General features: G+C 38.0%; 1 protein-coding gene across 1 annotated transcript in view; it reads right to left on the bottom strand.

The window, feature by feature from the left end:
- Positions 1-376: 376 nt before the first annotated feature.
- LOC150085902 (phospholipase A2-like) overlaps positions 377-13,912 on the bottom strand; it is a 70,303-nt gene continuing 56,767 nt past the window's right edge. Inside the window, exons 4-5 of the mRNA XM_090374735.1 lie at positions 1,093-1,239; positions 377-422 (exon numbers count right to left, since the gene is read on the bottom strand). Of these exons, the coding sequence (XP_090230861.1) occupies positions 377-422; positions 1,093-1,239 (193 nt within the window). The remainder of the gene's footprint in view (positions 423-1,092; positions 1,240-13,912) is intronic.

Below are 13,912 nucleotides of genomic sequence, written 5' to 3'. Positions count from 1 at the left end.
AGAATCACTAGTGGATAAATCGTTTATAATAAAAAAAAAAAAAAAAAAGGCAAAGGAAGCCCACACGAGAAACCTGGCAAACTTCAAAAAAATTTACCAGTGAAACTGTGTTACGAACATTTTTTTACAATGCCAGAACTTCCAGTATTACTCTGTTCATGGTTCAATTAGTGATTCTAAAGAGAAAAGGTCAGGTTATGCCCCTCCACTTCGGGAGGATTTCAAGCTCCCATGGGATTTAACTTTTACTCCAGATCGTAACACCCACTGTCTGTTTACCGAGCGAGCAACAATACAAATGCCGTTATGGCAAAGTACTTTTACCCGTAAATTTCATCGAACTTTTGCATGCCTTCTTGTGCAGGCTTTCTTTACCTTAGCCGCAGCAACTTGTAAAACTGAAGTCTTTCTTGGTAAGAGCACTGAAATAGATAACAAAAAGTTAAAAAGTATATGAATGAAGAATTCAAAGTTTGAATTACGGGTTTCCACAAGCCTAACTTCTCATGGTGCTAGTAATTGTTCTGGAAACTATAGGTATGTTGATAAGGAAAATGGTTGTATGTAGATAAAGAATGTAATAATTTCAATAATTTTGTAAGTGATGAATATATATCAACATGTATAAAATAATATAAATCACACACACACACACACACACACACATGACGCCTCTGTAGCCAGGTGGGCAGGAGCAGCAATGCGTAGCACACGCTTCTTGATTAGACCGGGGTTTGAGCCCGTGACCACCAAATACGGAGGATGCGGAAAGGTCAGGGAATGACCACCGCATATCCCCGAAGCAATATGGCCTTAGTTGCTAATGCTCCTAAAAACCAAATAACACACACACACACACAGGAATATGCGGATGTGTGTATGCAGAATTAGAGAATCAAAGTATGTATGTAAAGTGCTATGACAGGTGTACAGAGAGAGAGAGAGAGAGAGAGAGAGAGACTTTATATGAGCCAAGAGTGCAAATGACTACTAATCAGTTAAACACGAGATATATATAGATCATAGTTTTAATTTTATCTTGTTTTTACCACATAAATAAATGTTATTTCAAACGGAATTAGTGAAACTTGCCTCTTTGCTATGCATAAAGTAGGATATGTCATTTTAATGCAGTTAGCCTGTAATATATTGAAATAAAAGTTTCCAATAATGTCAGCCATACGAGTCCGAGTGCGCTTCAAACAGTCATAAAAGTTTTTGTCACAATCACAGTGAGATCTGTGGGAGAAGAAATAAGGAATTAAATGTAATTAACTTGATTATGAGAAGTCCTTGAAACATATTCAATGATACACTAATGAAACAGATATATTGATATAACATTAAACAAACCTCATAATGTAATCCAGAAATTCACCATATAGATGTTAAATAATATTTGAGTATGCCCAGGGGGGGGAAATGGTTTTTCAGCACTAGATGGATGGTTATTTACATTTTTCTAGGAAAAGCAACAATTCAGCTCCTAGTAACATCAGTATAGGTAGTCAAAACAACTCTGTAACTAGGTAGATGCATCCCTTTTCAGTCCCAAATACCACATACACTTTTTGGGAAGAGTGTGATAATTAATAAAATTGGGAATTTCAAGTTTATTTTAAGACTGATTTTGCCTTTACACATATACACTATGAAAAAAGATACCCTACTTTATCGTGTATATCGTGTATTTTGGTGCAGTATATTCGGGGTATCTTTTTTCGTGTACATATGTACACGAAAAAATATACCCTGAATATATTGCACCAAAATACATGATATACATCACTTTATTTGGTGTTTTGGAACTCAGCAGTCTTGAAAGAGTGGGAGTTGTGAAAACATTTTCAATATATGCATCATTTTCAGCCAACACTGGAAATGCTTCTATTGCTTTCATGAAGTTGGTGGCTGTAGCAGCATAATCTTCCAAGTTTTCTGAATTTGGAGACATAAAATACATTGATGCATGTAATGATGTTATTATACAGGGTGTCTCAAAAATACACGGCATAACTACAGGAATGAGTTCCTCGTATGTCGACAATAAAAATATTTTATATCTACATGGTTCTGGAAATGCTTGGTTCTCGAGTTATTAACCAAAATGTCTTGTCTCCTGCAGGTGATTTCCTTCATCACAAGGTACTGACAGAATCTGGTGGTTTTCCGTTCCGACCATGTACTCAAATCAGGAGCAAGCGGATATGCACTTTATGTACGGTTTGGCGGACGGCAATGCCCTGGAGGCTCGTCGTTTGTACCATGAAAGGTTTCCAAAACGAAGATGTCCAGACAGGAAAACATTTGAAGGTATTCGTCGCCGCCTTTGTAAACATGGGACCTTTACACCTTGTGCTGCCGACAGAGGATGACCAAGCTCTACGACTCCTGAAGTAGAGGAGGAGATTTTGGATGCTGTGCATGCCACTCCTGGAATCAGCACACACAGAATAGCAATGCAACTGGCTGTTCAACATTCGACTATTTTTTAGAGTGTTGCAAGAACACCAACTGTATCCTTACCATCTGCAGCGGGTACAGGCCTTGTCACCAACAGGTTATCTTGCACGAGTAATGTTCTGCCAGTGGTTCTTGCAGCAGTGTGGTACAACTCCTCACTTTCCTGCCTTAGTGATATTCACAGATGAAGCACAGTTCACACGAGCTGGAATCCAAAACTTTCACAATCAGCATGTATGGGCTGAGGAAAACCTACATGCAATTCTTCCATCACATCACCAACAGTGGTTCAGCCTCAACATCTGGGTGGGTGTTTTTTGGTGATAAGTTATTTGGGCCCCATGTGCTTCCAAACAAACTCACAGGGTAGGCATACAGAAACTTTCCAGAAAACAACATGCCTGATTTCTTGGATGACATGCCACTGATCATTTGTCAACAAGCACACTTCATGTACAATGGCGCTTCTGCACATTTCAGCCACCTAGCCTGCAATTACCTGAATCGAAGGTTTCCTGGTCGGTGGATAGGTAGGGGTAGACCAACTGCCTGGACTCCATGCTCACCTGATTTAAACCCACTAGATTTCTTCTTGTGGGGCCATTTAAAGTCATTGGTGTATTCGACTCCGGTAGCTGATGTGGAAACTCTCTGCAATTGAATTGTGGGACAATACGAAACATGCCAGGAAATTGGCATCATCTTCGCGAGTCCATGAGACGTCGATGTGAGGCCTGTATTCAGGCAGAAGGTGGACATTTTGAACAATTACTATAAGGTGATGTGAACAGTTAAGTGTCACAGACAGACCTTCAAAAATTGGAAACCAAGCATTTCCAGAACTATGTTGATATAAAATATTTTTATTGTCTACATATGGGGAACTCATTCCTGAAGTTATGCCGTGTATTTTTGAGACACCCTGTATATTTTAATAAATACAGTAGAACTCGGATAAGAAGTTTTCCAAGGGAGTGGAGGTTTATAACTTCTTATGAGGGAAAACTTCTTAGAAGGGAAAATGACCTAAGGGTATGAAATATTAACTGCACAAATAAAAATGAAAAGATACACATACATAAGTTAAAGATCATTTTTAAATACTATTTCAGAATTTATAAATATTTTACATATTTTACTCTGCCCATGGGAAACATTTTTAAACTGAGAATTTCTAATTGCTTAACATTCATTAAACCCATTGCCGAATGAGCTCCTTCGGAGTTTCAACATACCTTGAAAGGTCACAATTACAATAAGACAGAGCAACAATCCACTAAGTAATTCAGAGCCGTTCATAACCATCAGAACTTAACGCTTAATGTAGTCAACGTATCCAATTATAGATATTGATGAAAACAATTGCAATATGTCACTTCCATTATATAAAAATTTTTATACTAAAAAGGTTTTAGCACTAAAAGCCTCTGACTACGGAAAATTCACTAATTGAACAAGTTAGTGTGTAATATCATTTTAGTTGTAGTAAATCACTGAAGTAGGTTAAATGGAATCGTTTCTGTTATATCTCATATTGTGAATGCCTTCACAACGAGTTGTCCTGATATTGAACTACCTTCGACAGTGGATTCTCAAATAGGCAACACTTCACCAGTGGATTCTCGGTGGATACCTCTGCCAGGAATAAATAACATTAGCCTTCTCCAGTAGTGAAGCGTTTCTTATTGGAAGTAGTGCAATATCATGACAACTTGTTTTGAAGGCATTCACAATATGAGATGTAAAAAACGATGCCATTTCATCTACTTCGGTGGTTTACTGCAGACTAAAATGATGCTATGCACTATCTTGTTCGATTAACAAAATGTTTGTATTATTGTATATTTTTTTAATATAAAAATAAAGACTTTCAATATTTAAAAAATGTATTAAGTGGGAAAACGTCATTATAATAATACACCATGTATTCTTTATCACGTACTTTTTATGCAGGAAAGCTTTTTACCCAGGAAAATTCTTACGCGTGAAAATAATACATTACAATATATGGAGCTGAAATTGGGAATTAAGAAACCAAACCTAGTACAGGGAAAACTTCTTGTGCGGGAATTTCTTATCCAGGTTCTATTGTACAGCAGGCCCTCTTTATAACACGGTTCGCTATAATGCTGTTTTTATATTATAACCTATATCTCACTCTAACACAGTCACACTCACTATAATGCTCTTTTACCAGCGTACAGATTGAATTTTTGGCATGTTTAACGAAAACGTTTCATCTGATGTAGTCGATAGCTTGAAAATGAATAGCAAAGTTTCCCACGCTCAGTGAAATTTTCTCCCACGCTAATTTAATTGCACTATGGTGACTTGTTACATAGTTCTGAGATCAACATTTTAAAAAAATGATCAAGTATATTGCTTGTAATATTTGCGTTATATGCATTTATCCGAAGTCTAGTCATCACTCGATACAGTGTTAGACATCATTAGTTTACTCGAACATTGTATCATAATTAATGCAATGCTCTTACATTTTCAAAGATTAATAATGACAGATAAGAATTAAAAAGGAACGTCTGGATGCGGTACAAAGTCTACTAAGGTAAGAAAAATACCGAATTTGAAAATTAAATGATTTTAGCATTAGCATTAGTAGAAGCATATGATGCAAGAAAGCAAGCTTATGCAGCATCAGCCAAAAAAAAAAAAAAAAAAAAAACACGCTCCCATTTCATCCTTCCATTCGTTCGAAATACCTGTCCAGCTGAGCCTTAAATTTATTTAGGCTATCAACTTCCACAACAAGGGATGGAAGTCTGTTCCACCAACCAACTACCTGCTGGCTAAAGGCAACTTTTCGCACATCTATCCTACATCTGTCTTTCCTCAATCTGAATTTATGCCCTCTCGGGTGATTATTCTGAGCAAGAGGAAGAATCCCATCAGCATTGAGCATGCTCAAACCATTCAAGACTTTATACACCTCGCCGGTGCCTAGTCTCCAGACACTGTAATTTGCAAAACTTAAGCCTTCGTAAGAGCAACCCTTTGTTCCATTCACCAATCTTGTTGCCCTTCTCTGTACTCGTTCCAGCAGCTCTACATCCTTCTTGAAATGAAGCCTACAGACCTGTTTACAGTACTCAAGGTGTGGCTGACCATTGCCTTATACAAGTGAATAATCATCTCCTTATCCCTGCTAGAAAAATTCCTGTATATCATTGACAAGACACCATGAGCTACTATTGCAGCCCATCTGCACTGTTCACAGAACTTCATATCTGCTTGCACAATTACCCCCGGGTCCTATTCATTCTCTACCACTGTCAGTGTAGTACCACAGAGTTGATACGTTGCTGTGGGGTTGCTGTTTCCCATATGTAGTACTTTAAATTTGTCAATGTTAAACTTCATTTGCCACCTCTCAGCCCATCTGCTCAACCTTTCCAGATCCTGTTGCAGCAGCATAGCATCAGTAGTGTCCTTAACAACCCTGCCAACCATTGTATCGTCTGCAAACTTGGACATTAAGCTTGATATACATTATCAATATCATTTATAAATACAGAAAACAAATAATGGACCCAACACTGAACTCTGAGGGACTCCACTAATAACATTAGTCCACGATGAGCAGTGTCCATTGATTACCACTCTCTGTCTTCTCCCCCTCAACCATCCCTTTATCCATAGCAGCAATTTGCCTCCAATGCCACACTGCTCCAATTTGTGCAGCAGTCTTCCATGTGCAACAGTATCAAAAGCCTTTCTAAGATCCAAATATATAATATCAAAGTTATTCGCTGCATCCAGTTGTTTTGTGACTGCATCATAGTATCCAATCAAATTGGTCAGGCAAGACTTTCCCTTAACAAAACCATGCTGTGTCCAAGCTATAACTGAAGTCTTGTCTAGATGATCCTGCAGTGCTTCTTTAACCAGTGCCTTCATTAATTTTCTTGGAACAGAAGTTAAACTCACAGGTCTATAATTACTTGTGTCAGCTTTTGATCCTCCTTTGTGAATTGGGATCACAATTGCATATCTCCAGTCTATGGGTACCTCCCCTGAGTCCAAAAAAGCTCTCATAATTATGGCTAAGGGTTTGCTTACTTCCTTTGCTGCCTCCTTTAATATAACTGGATATATCCCATCCACCCCAGGTGCCTTTTTTATGTTTATCTTCAACAATTTCTACTCCACTTTCCTCTCAGTTATTACAAAATCATCTAGCTCACTGCCAGAGTTTACTTCACCTCTGGCATTCCCCTTCCTGAATAACTCCTCATGTGTGAATGTAAATGCAAAATACCCGTTTAGTTTGTTAGCCACCTGAGCAGGATCCTCAACTGTTGAACCATCAATATCCAGTGGACCAATCTGATTCATCCCTTTCCTTCTAGAGTTTACATAGGTAAAGAACTCTTTTCTGTTTTTCTTTGCATCCTTTGCCAAGGATTTCTCATAACCTGCCTTTGCCTACCTAATCTCCTTTGTGACTTGGTTACAGACCAGCTTATATCTATCATAGGCTTCCATGTCACTCATTAATTTATATGTATCCCATGCATTTTTCTTCTCTGCCATATGTCTAATTAGTTCATCTGACATCCATTTAGGCCTAAATCTTGAACAATATTTTTTAGTTGGTATGTAAAGCCTAGTAGCTTCCAAGATAAGTTCTTTGAATGCTTCCCATTTTGAATTTGCTGTTGGTAACATCTTCAGTTGGTCCCACTGTATAGAATTTAAATACTGTCTCAAACCATTGTAGTTGCCTTTATGAAAGCAAAAACCCTTCCCTTTACCCCTGATGGTAGTTACCTCTTTGAGTAAATCCCACTTCAGCACACTGTGATCACTGCCACCTAGTGGTTCCTTTATCTGCAGATTCTTAATGCACGAAGAATCACTATTGATAATCAGATCAAGATTGTTACTCCCTCTAGTTGCCTCCCGAACATGCTGATGTAGAAAGCAATCATCCAATAAATCCACAAAAGCCTTGCTAGTGTGTGAGTGACCAACCCACAAATTCTTATCAATATCTGGGAAATTAAAATCCCCCATTATAAGACTCTCTGATTTACTGCCCCCACTATTTCTCTGCACAATTGCTTATTATACTCATCTGATTCATTAGGCCTATAACACATACACCTACTGTCATTTTTCCTTTGCTAGTGCTTCTTTCACACAAAACAGATTCAACACTGTGTCCACCTACATTTTCGAAAAATTTGGGGTCTAAAAACTGGGTGCGTCTTATACAGTGGTTGTAGATTTTTTTTCTTGCATTTCCCGCTTTTTCGCGCTCATTGTTTCGCACTTGTTACCGATATATTAAGTTACGTTTTGCCATGTTCTGCCCAGAAATGGCTCAGAAAAGATTTTCGTACAGTGCTGAATTCAAGTTAAAAGTGATCCAGTTTGCAAAAGTGAATGGAAATCGTGCTGCTGAACATAAGTTTGGTCCTCCTCCAACTGAGAAAACAATCCGAGAAACCCTACTGAAAACACCACGGAAGAAAAAGGCCATGAGAGGCAAGTCAGCAAAATAGCCTGATTTAGAGAGGGAATTGAAGATATGGATTGAAGAGCAAAGGGCAATTGGAATTCCTGTGTCCACAAAGATGGTTCAGCATGAGGCAAGAAGAATTGCTGATGATAAAGAAGTTACTGATTTCAAAGGAGGACACAATTGGTGCTTCAGGTTCATAAAACGGAATGGACTAAGCATGCGTACATGCACCAGACTTGCCCAAAATATGCCCGAAAGCTATGAGAAGAAGGTCCTTGAATTTCATCGTTTTGTCATTCAATGTTGGAAGACACATCAGTCATGAATTGGGACAGATTGCAAATATGGATGAAGTCCCCCTTCAATTTGATGTCCCAAGTAACAGAACTGTTGATAAGAAGGGGGGTGAAAACTGTAACTGTAAAGACAAGTGGACATGAAAAGAGCCATTATACAGTTCTAGCTTATTGTGCCGATGGAACCAAGCTGCCTGCTATGCTGATTTTCAAATGCAAAACAATGCCAAAAGAAGACATTCCTCGAGGAGTGATTGTCCACGTTCATGACAAGGGTTGGATGGATCAGGATGGGATGAAGATGTGGTTTGATAAAGTTTGGAGCAGGAGACCAGGTGGGCTCTTACGCAAACCTGCCCTATTGGTGCTTGATCAGTTCAGGGCACACATAACAAAAACCACAAAGAAGATTGCTGCAGAGCAAAAAACAAGACTTGCCATCATACCTGGAGGCTTGACATCCCAGCTCCAACCACTTGATGTCAGCATTCATAAACCCTTCAAAGCTGCCATGAGAGACGAATGGAACCAATGGATAAAGTCTTCTGGGGACAATTTGACACCAGCAGGAAGAGTGAAGAAACCAACTATAGGAGAAGTTTGTACCTGGGTGAAAAGATCCTGGGATAATATCAAGGTTGAGATCGTTGTCAAGTCATTTAAGAAGTGTGGCATTTCAAATGCCATAGATGGAACTGAGGACGAGGCAATATATGAAGGCAGTGATTCGTCATACAGATGAGGACAAGCTAATGGATGAGAGTTTTGACAGCGATGAGGAGTTGTATGAATTTTATGATGAATAATACTTGAGTTCAATAACTTTATGTAATACATTTTTTTTTCAAATTTCGGGCCCCAAAATTAAGGTGCATCTTATACGTGGGAGCGTCTTATACATGGAGAAATACGGTATATGCTTGGCACTGAGTGAGAGTTGGAGATGCTTTTATTATGAAACAGAATTGAAAAAAATTAAGTACTGAGGTCCACATATCCTTTGAATGTCTTGAGATTTTAATTTTGAGATTGTTTAGCAGTGTTATCTTCCCCAGAGGAGACCTTAATAGACATAAAATCATCAACAATTTGTGGTCTTCATGCACAAAAACATGTATATGATGGGTCAGAATCTGGTAAAAATATCTAGCAACAGAGCCCATTGACCACCCATTTTGCCTTTCCCCAGCATGTGAATGGGATTATTGTTAAAACCAAAACTATATATAGGAAAGAAATATCATTGTTGTAAAACTCAGTATCAACAAGATTCACTGTTTTCCTCCAAAACATCAAAAATTTCAAAAATAAACTTGGTGAACCATTCAATCTACTATTCTGTGTAAAGTACAACTTCATAATCTTGGTTGAAACCTGACTCGGAGAATAAATGTAAGTTTCCACCTTTACTGCCAGTCTGAATTATCAGAGTTGCTGCTAACAGAACAGGGAGTTGGTTGGGTGGGGCTAATTCTGGAAGTCTACTAGAAGCAGTTTTTGGAGTTTGCTGCCCTCTACCTACTTCTGAGAATTGTCATGAATATGATGGCTTGATTGACATCCACAATCAATTATAAAAAGATATAATCATTATCCTTGATGACTTCAACCTTTCACTGCCAGTTACAAAGAAGCTCCTTAACACAAACCTGCATGATATGTGCATTAACTCATGTCAATGCCCCTGATTAAAATATGCCTAGCAGGTGAAATGGAGAGAATTCACTGCCATGTCTGCAATGCAAAAGTATAATTATATATATACACACACACTGGCCAAAAAAAAATACAATCCTTTGTATTAAGACAGTCATATACAGAAGAAACATGAATAAATGCAAATAGATACTGAGGTGAAGTGATGTGTTGCCTCATTGAGTATAACGACTGCACAGGCTGTTCGACTGCAGTAATCTGAAGCCAGAATTGGGAAAATGGGTGATCTCAGACTTTGAAAAAAGTCTTATTGTGGGTCCACATTTAGCAGGAGTCACAATTCAAGAAACAAAAGAATATAACTGGTTTCTCAAAAGCATCCTTCTCAAAGTTTTTAATTACTGGAAAGAAACAGGTTCTTTCACATCTCAAAGGTGTAAATTTGGGAGAAAAACAATACTCCAAAAATGAAGTCATCATACTCTAAGGACTGTATGGAAAAAGAGGACACCCAGTGGGCAGAAATAACATCTGAATTCAACCAAGTCCGGAACTGCCCGTTGATACTGTTGGAAAGTTGAATGTCATCCAGGGAGTACCTGAATTTTGTATCAGATCTACTGCACCCTGCAATGTTATTAATTTATTTTTTAATTTATATTTGTTAATTTTTTATCCTAAAGGTGATGGATGACAAAAAAACAGTGCATCATGCCAGAATTATGCAAGAATGGTTCTGAGAATATGGCCATTCACCTGGTCTCAATCCTACTGATAATGTGTGGGATACGTTGAAGAGAGCTATTCGGCAACAGAGTCCTCTTCCTTCAACTTTGTTGCAGCTGCACGACATTTGGCTGGAAGAATGGCTGTTATTATTATTATTATTATTAGATATATGGTGCAAAGAAGCCTAAAGCTTATGCTGCACCAGCCAAAAAAAAAATTCCCGAGTTATCCTGAGAGGTGGGGAGAGAGAGAGAGAGTCAAAAGTAGAAGGGAATCACCAAGAAAGAGAAGAATGATGATATTCAGCTCAGGACCCTGGTTGTGCCAAGCCCATACTCACCAGATGTGAGCCCCTGGGTACAATTAGACATGCTTACAATTAGACAAAAATGCATTAAAATGCCCTTAAAGAATCGTGCTGCACTACATACTTGCTGTTATTCTAAACAAAGGCAGCTTGATCCGATACTGAATAAATGTGTGTATTAATATATAATTAATGCGATGTCAAAAATATGTGTAATCATTTCCCATTTGAAACCATGGTGGAAAGACCTCCTGGCAGTGGCATTTAGGAATGAGCATACAATTCTCTCAGGAAAGGAGAGATTTCAACAGACAGCTATTGACTCCTTCATGAAAGGGATGCACATCCATTAGTCATGCTAATATCCTGCTATCACTTATTGTATAGGAATGGGCAAGCAGGTGTTAGGTTTCAGGAAAGAAAAAATTTCTTGCCTGATGTGCATCCTTAGAGTGAGGTGCTTAATATTTCTTCCCCAATCACGATTGTAACTTTTGATGAACTGCTAATTAAAATAATAAATTCACTACTTGACACCAAACTTAGACAAGCACAGACACCTTACTTAGACTATGTGTCTCCTGCATATGCTTCAGCCAGGCCAAGTGTACTGAAATGGCTTGATCCCATACATCATAGTGCACTATGAGTTGCACTGGAGGGGGGCCTTTTGCACATCTCCAATTTTAAGTCTATATACGGAAGCCCATGAACTGCCACTACACCTTCGATGACAAATAAAACTGCATCTTATTTTATTAACAAAGAGCTTACTTATTGCTACAATCACGTAATCCATTATGCACATATGCTATCAAGCTGGGTGACCTACAGAGTGGTAACAGTAACAAATAAAACCCCAATCCAAAAACAGCTGCTGATTTCAGGAAAATTTCAATCATTTTTCCATTCTTAAATGCTTCAAAGTGTCTAGCAATGACACTGCACTTATGATCTTTACTCAAAAGTTTGAACCACTATGATATATCTAATAGAACTACATCATTCTTTGTCACAAACAGTACTTCAAGTGTGGACTGTCAATGAAGAGCTACACACTATTTCTGGATATAAAATTTGCACTTTACTTGGTCCAAATCATGTCTTGTCTTACTTGAATGGTTCTGGATTATTGTGTGTACTGCACCTCCTCAAAAACTGATTATCAAAGAGATTACTTAACTTCACATCTAATAATAATGGCAACTGAATAGGAATCCCACAAGGCAAACCCCATCTTTCTCTCAGTCCTTTTCTTTGCAGTAATATTTACACCACTAATGGATCAAGTTCCACCATTTCTAGCCTATGCAGATGATCATTATTACATACATTATATGCCTGCAAGGGCTATAGGGGTGATCTGTGATCTAGACAGACCACCACAGGCAATTTGAACAGTATCTCTACACTTTCTGCAAATATTCTGAATTCCTTGACCTCTTGATAAATCCAGATGAATCAAGATAGGTTATCTTTATGTGAATGCATTAGTTGCTGCTGATAACATATGTCATCACTCCATCTAGATAGAGCAGGTCTGATTCTCATGAAGTGCCAAATTCCTGTGGGTAATACTCAGTGCAAAAATGGCATTCAAGAACATCTCCAGTCTCAATATTCCAGAGCCTTAAGAGTGTTATGAAGTATCAAAATAGATATGGGCAAAATTCATAATAAAGAGATAACCATGAAATACCACACAACTTACTTCAGTAGTGTGCTATTTAAATTTGGTCTCCTGAACACCCAAGCATCCTGAGAGACCTTTGGTACTAAAGCTAATGAACAGTTGGTCTCACCAGCCCTAACACATAGAGGAGATTACTCTGAGAATATTTAATTTCTTAAGACATCTGGTACAATAAATTTTATATGTTCTAGGAAGTTTAATTTTTTTATCAAATATTACACCAAGAAATCTAGTACTGGGTTGAAATGTAATACAATGAGAGTCTAACTGAAGGTCTGGATCAGGATGTAATGTACGTTTACGACAGAAGTGTACTGCAGTTGTTTTCGATTTAAAAATTCTGTAACCATTTTTTTTTGGCCCAAGAGACTATTCTCTTAATGGTGCCTTGTAGTTGTCTTTCAATAAATCCTGCATATTTTGTGAATAACATCAGATAGGCAAGATCATCAGCGTACAGATATGCATCAACTATGTTAGGTATACACTTGGTTATAGAGTTGATTCTGATGGTAAAAAGTGTGGCACTCAGCACTGAGCCCTGGGGAACTCCTTCTTCTTGTACATATGTTCCAGAAAGTGACAAATAGAATCGGACTTGGAAGGATCTGTTAGCTAGAAATTTCTGAATAAATTTCGGGAGATAACCCCGAAGATGAGGTTTATGTAAATTATGAAGAATTCCATATTGCCAAGTTGTATCAAAGGTTTTTTTATGTCAATGCATATCATGAAAGTGCTCACTTCTTAGAAAAATGTTCCGAATATATATTTGCTTCTGCTTTGATAATGAGATCAAGTGTTGATCTACTTCTCTGAAAACCATACTGGCTCGGACTCAATGTTTTGAGTCTCCAGGAGTCATGTTAGTATTTGTTAACTATTTTCTCCAATTTTTTTCCTAAGCAACTGGTTAAAGAGATAGGCTGATAGTTTGTTGGACCTGTGTGGTCTTTGTCTGGTTTCAGGAAGGCTAACACATAAGAATGGCAGCAGCTAGTGGGGTAATATTCCTTTAAGAAAATTCTATTATCATTAAGAGAGCACTTAATGATCTTTCACTTAAATGGGAAATCATTGTGTAATAAATTCCATCAGGGCCCAGGAGCACGGTTCTTCACCGGAGTGAGCACACTGCAATTCAGTCATGGTCAATGGAAGATTGTGTGAATGTTGGAGAGCGGTATTGAAATTTAGTTTATACTTTCCTGTCCTGGATTTTAGTGACTGAAAGGCTGGTTCATATGTGGAAACAGCTGAGTGTGTTTCAAAAGATGAGCTGA

This window comes from Mastigoproctus giganteus, chromosome 5 (genome assembly GCF_048544385.1).
Source record: "Mastigoproctus giganteus isolate SK-2022 chromosome 5, ASM4854438v1, whole genome shotgun sequence".
NCBI lineage: Eukaryota > Metazoa > Arthropoda > Arachnida > Uropygi > Thelyphonidae > Mastigoproctus > Mastigoproctus giganteus.
Note: the sequence above shows the minus strand (reverse complement) of the source record. Positions and strands in the feature narration are given on the sequence as shown.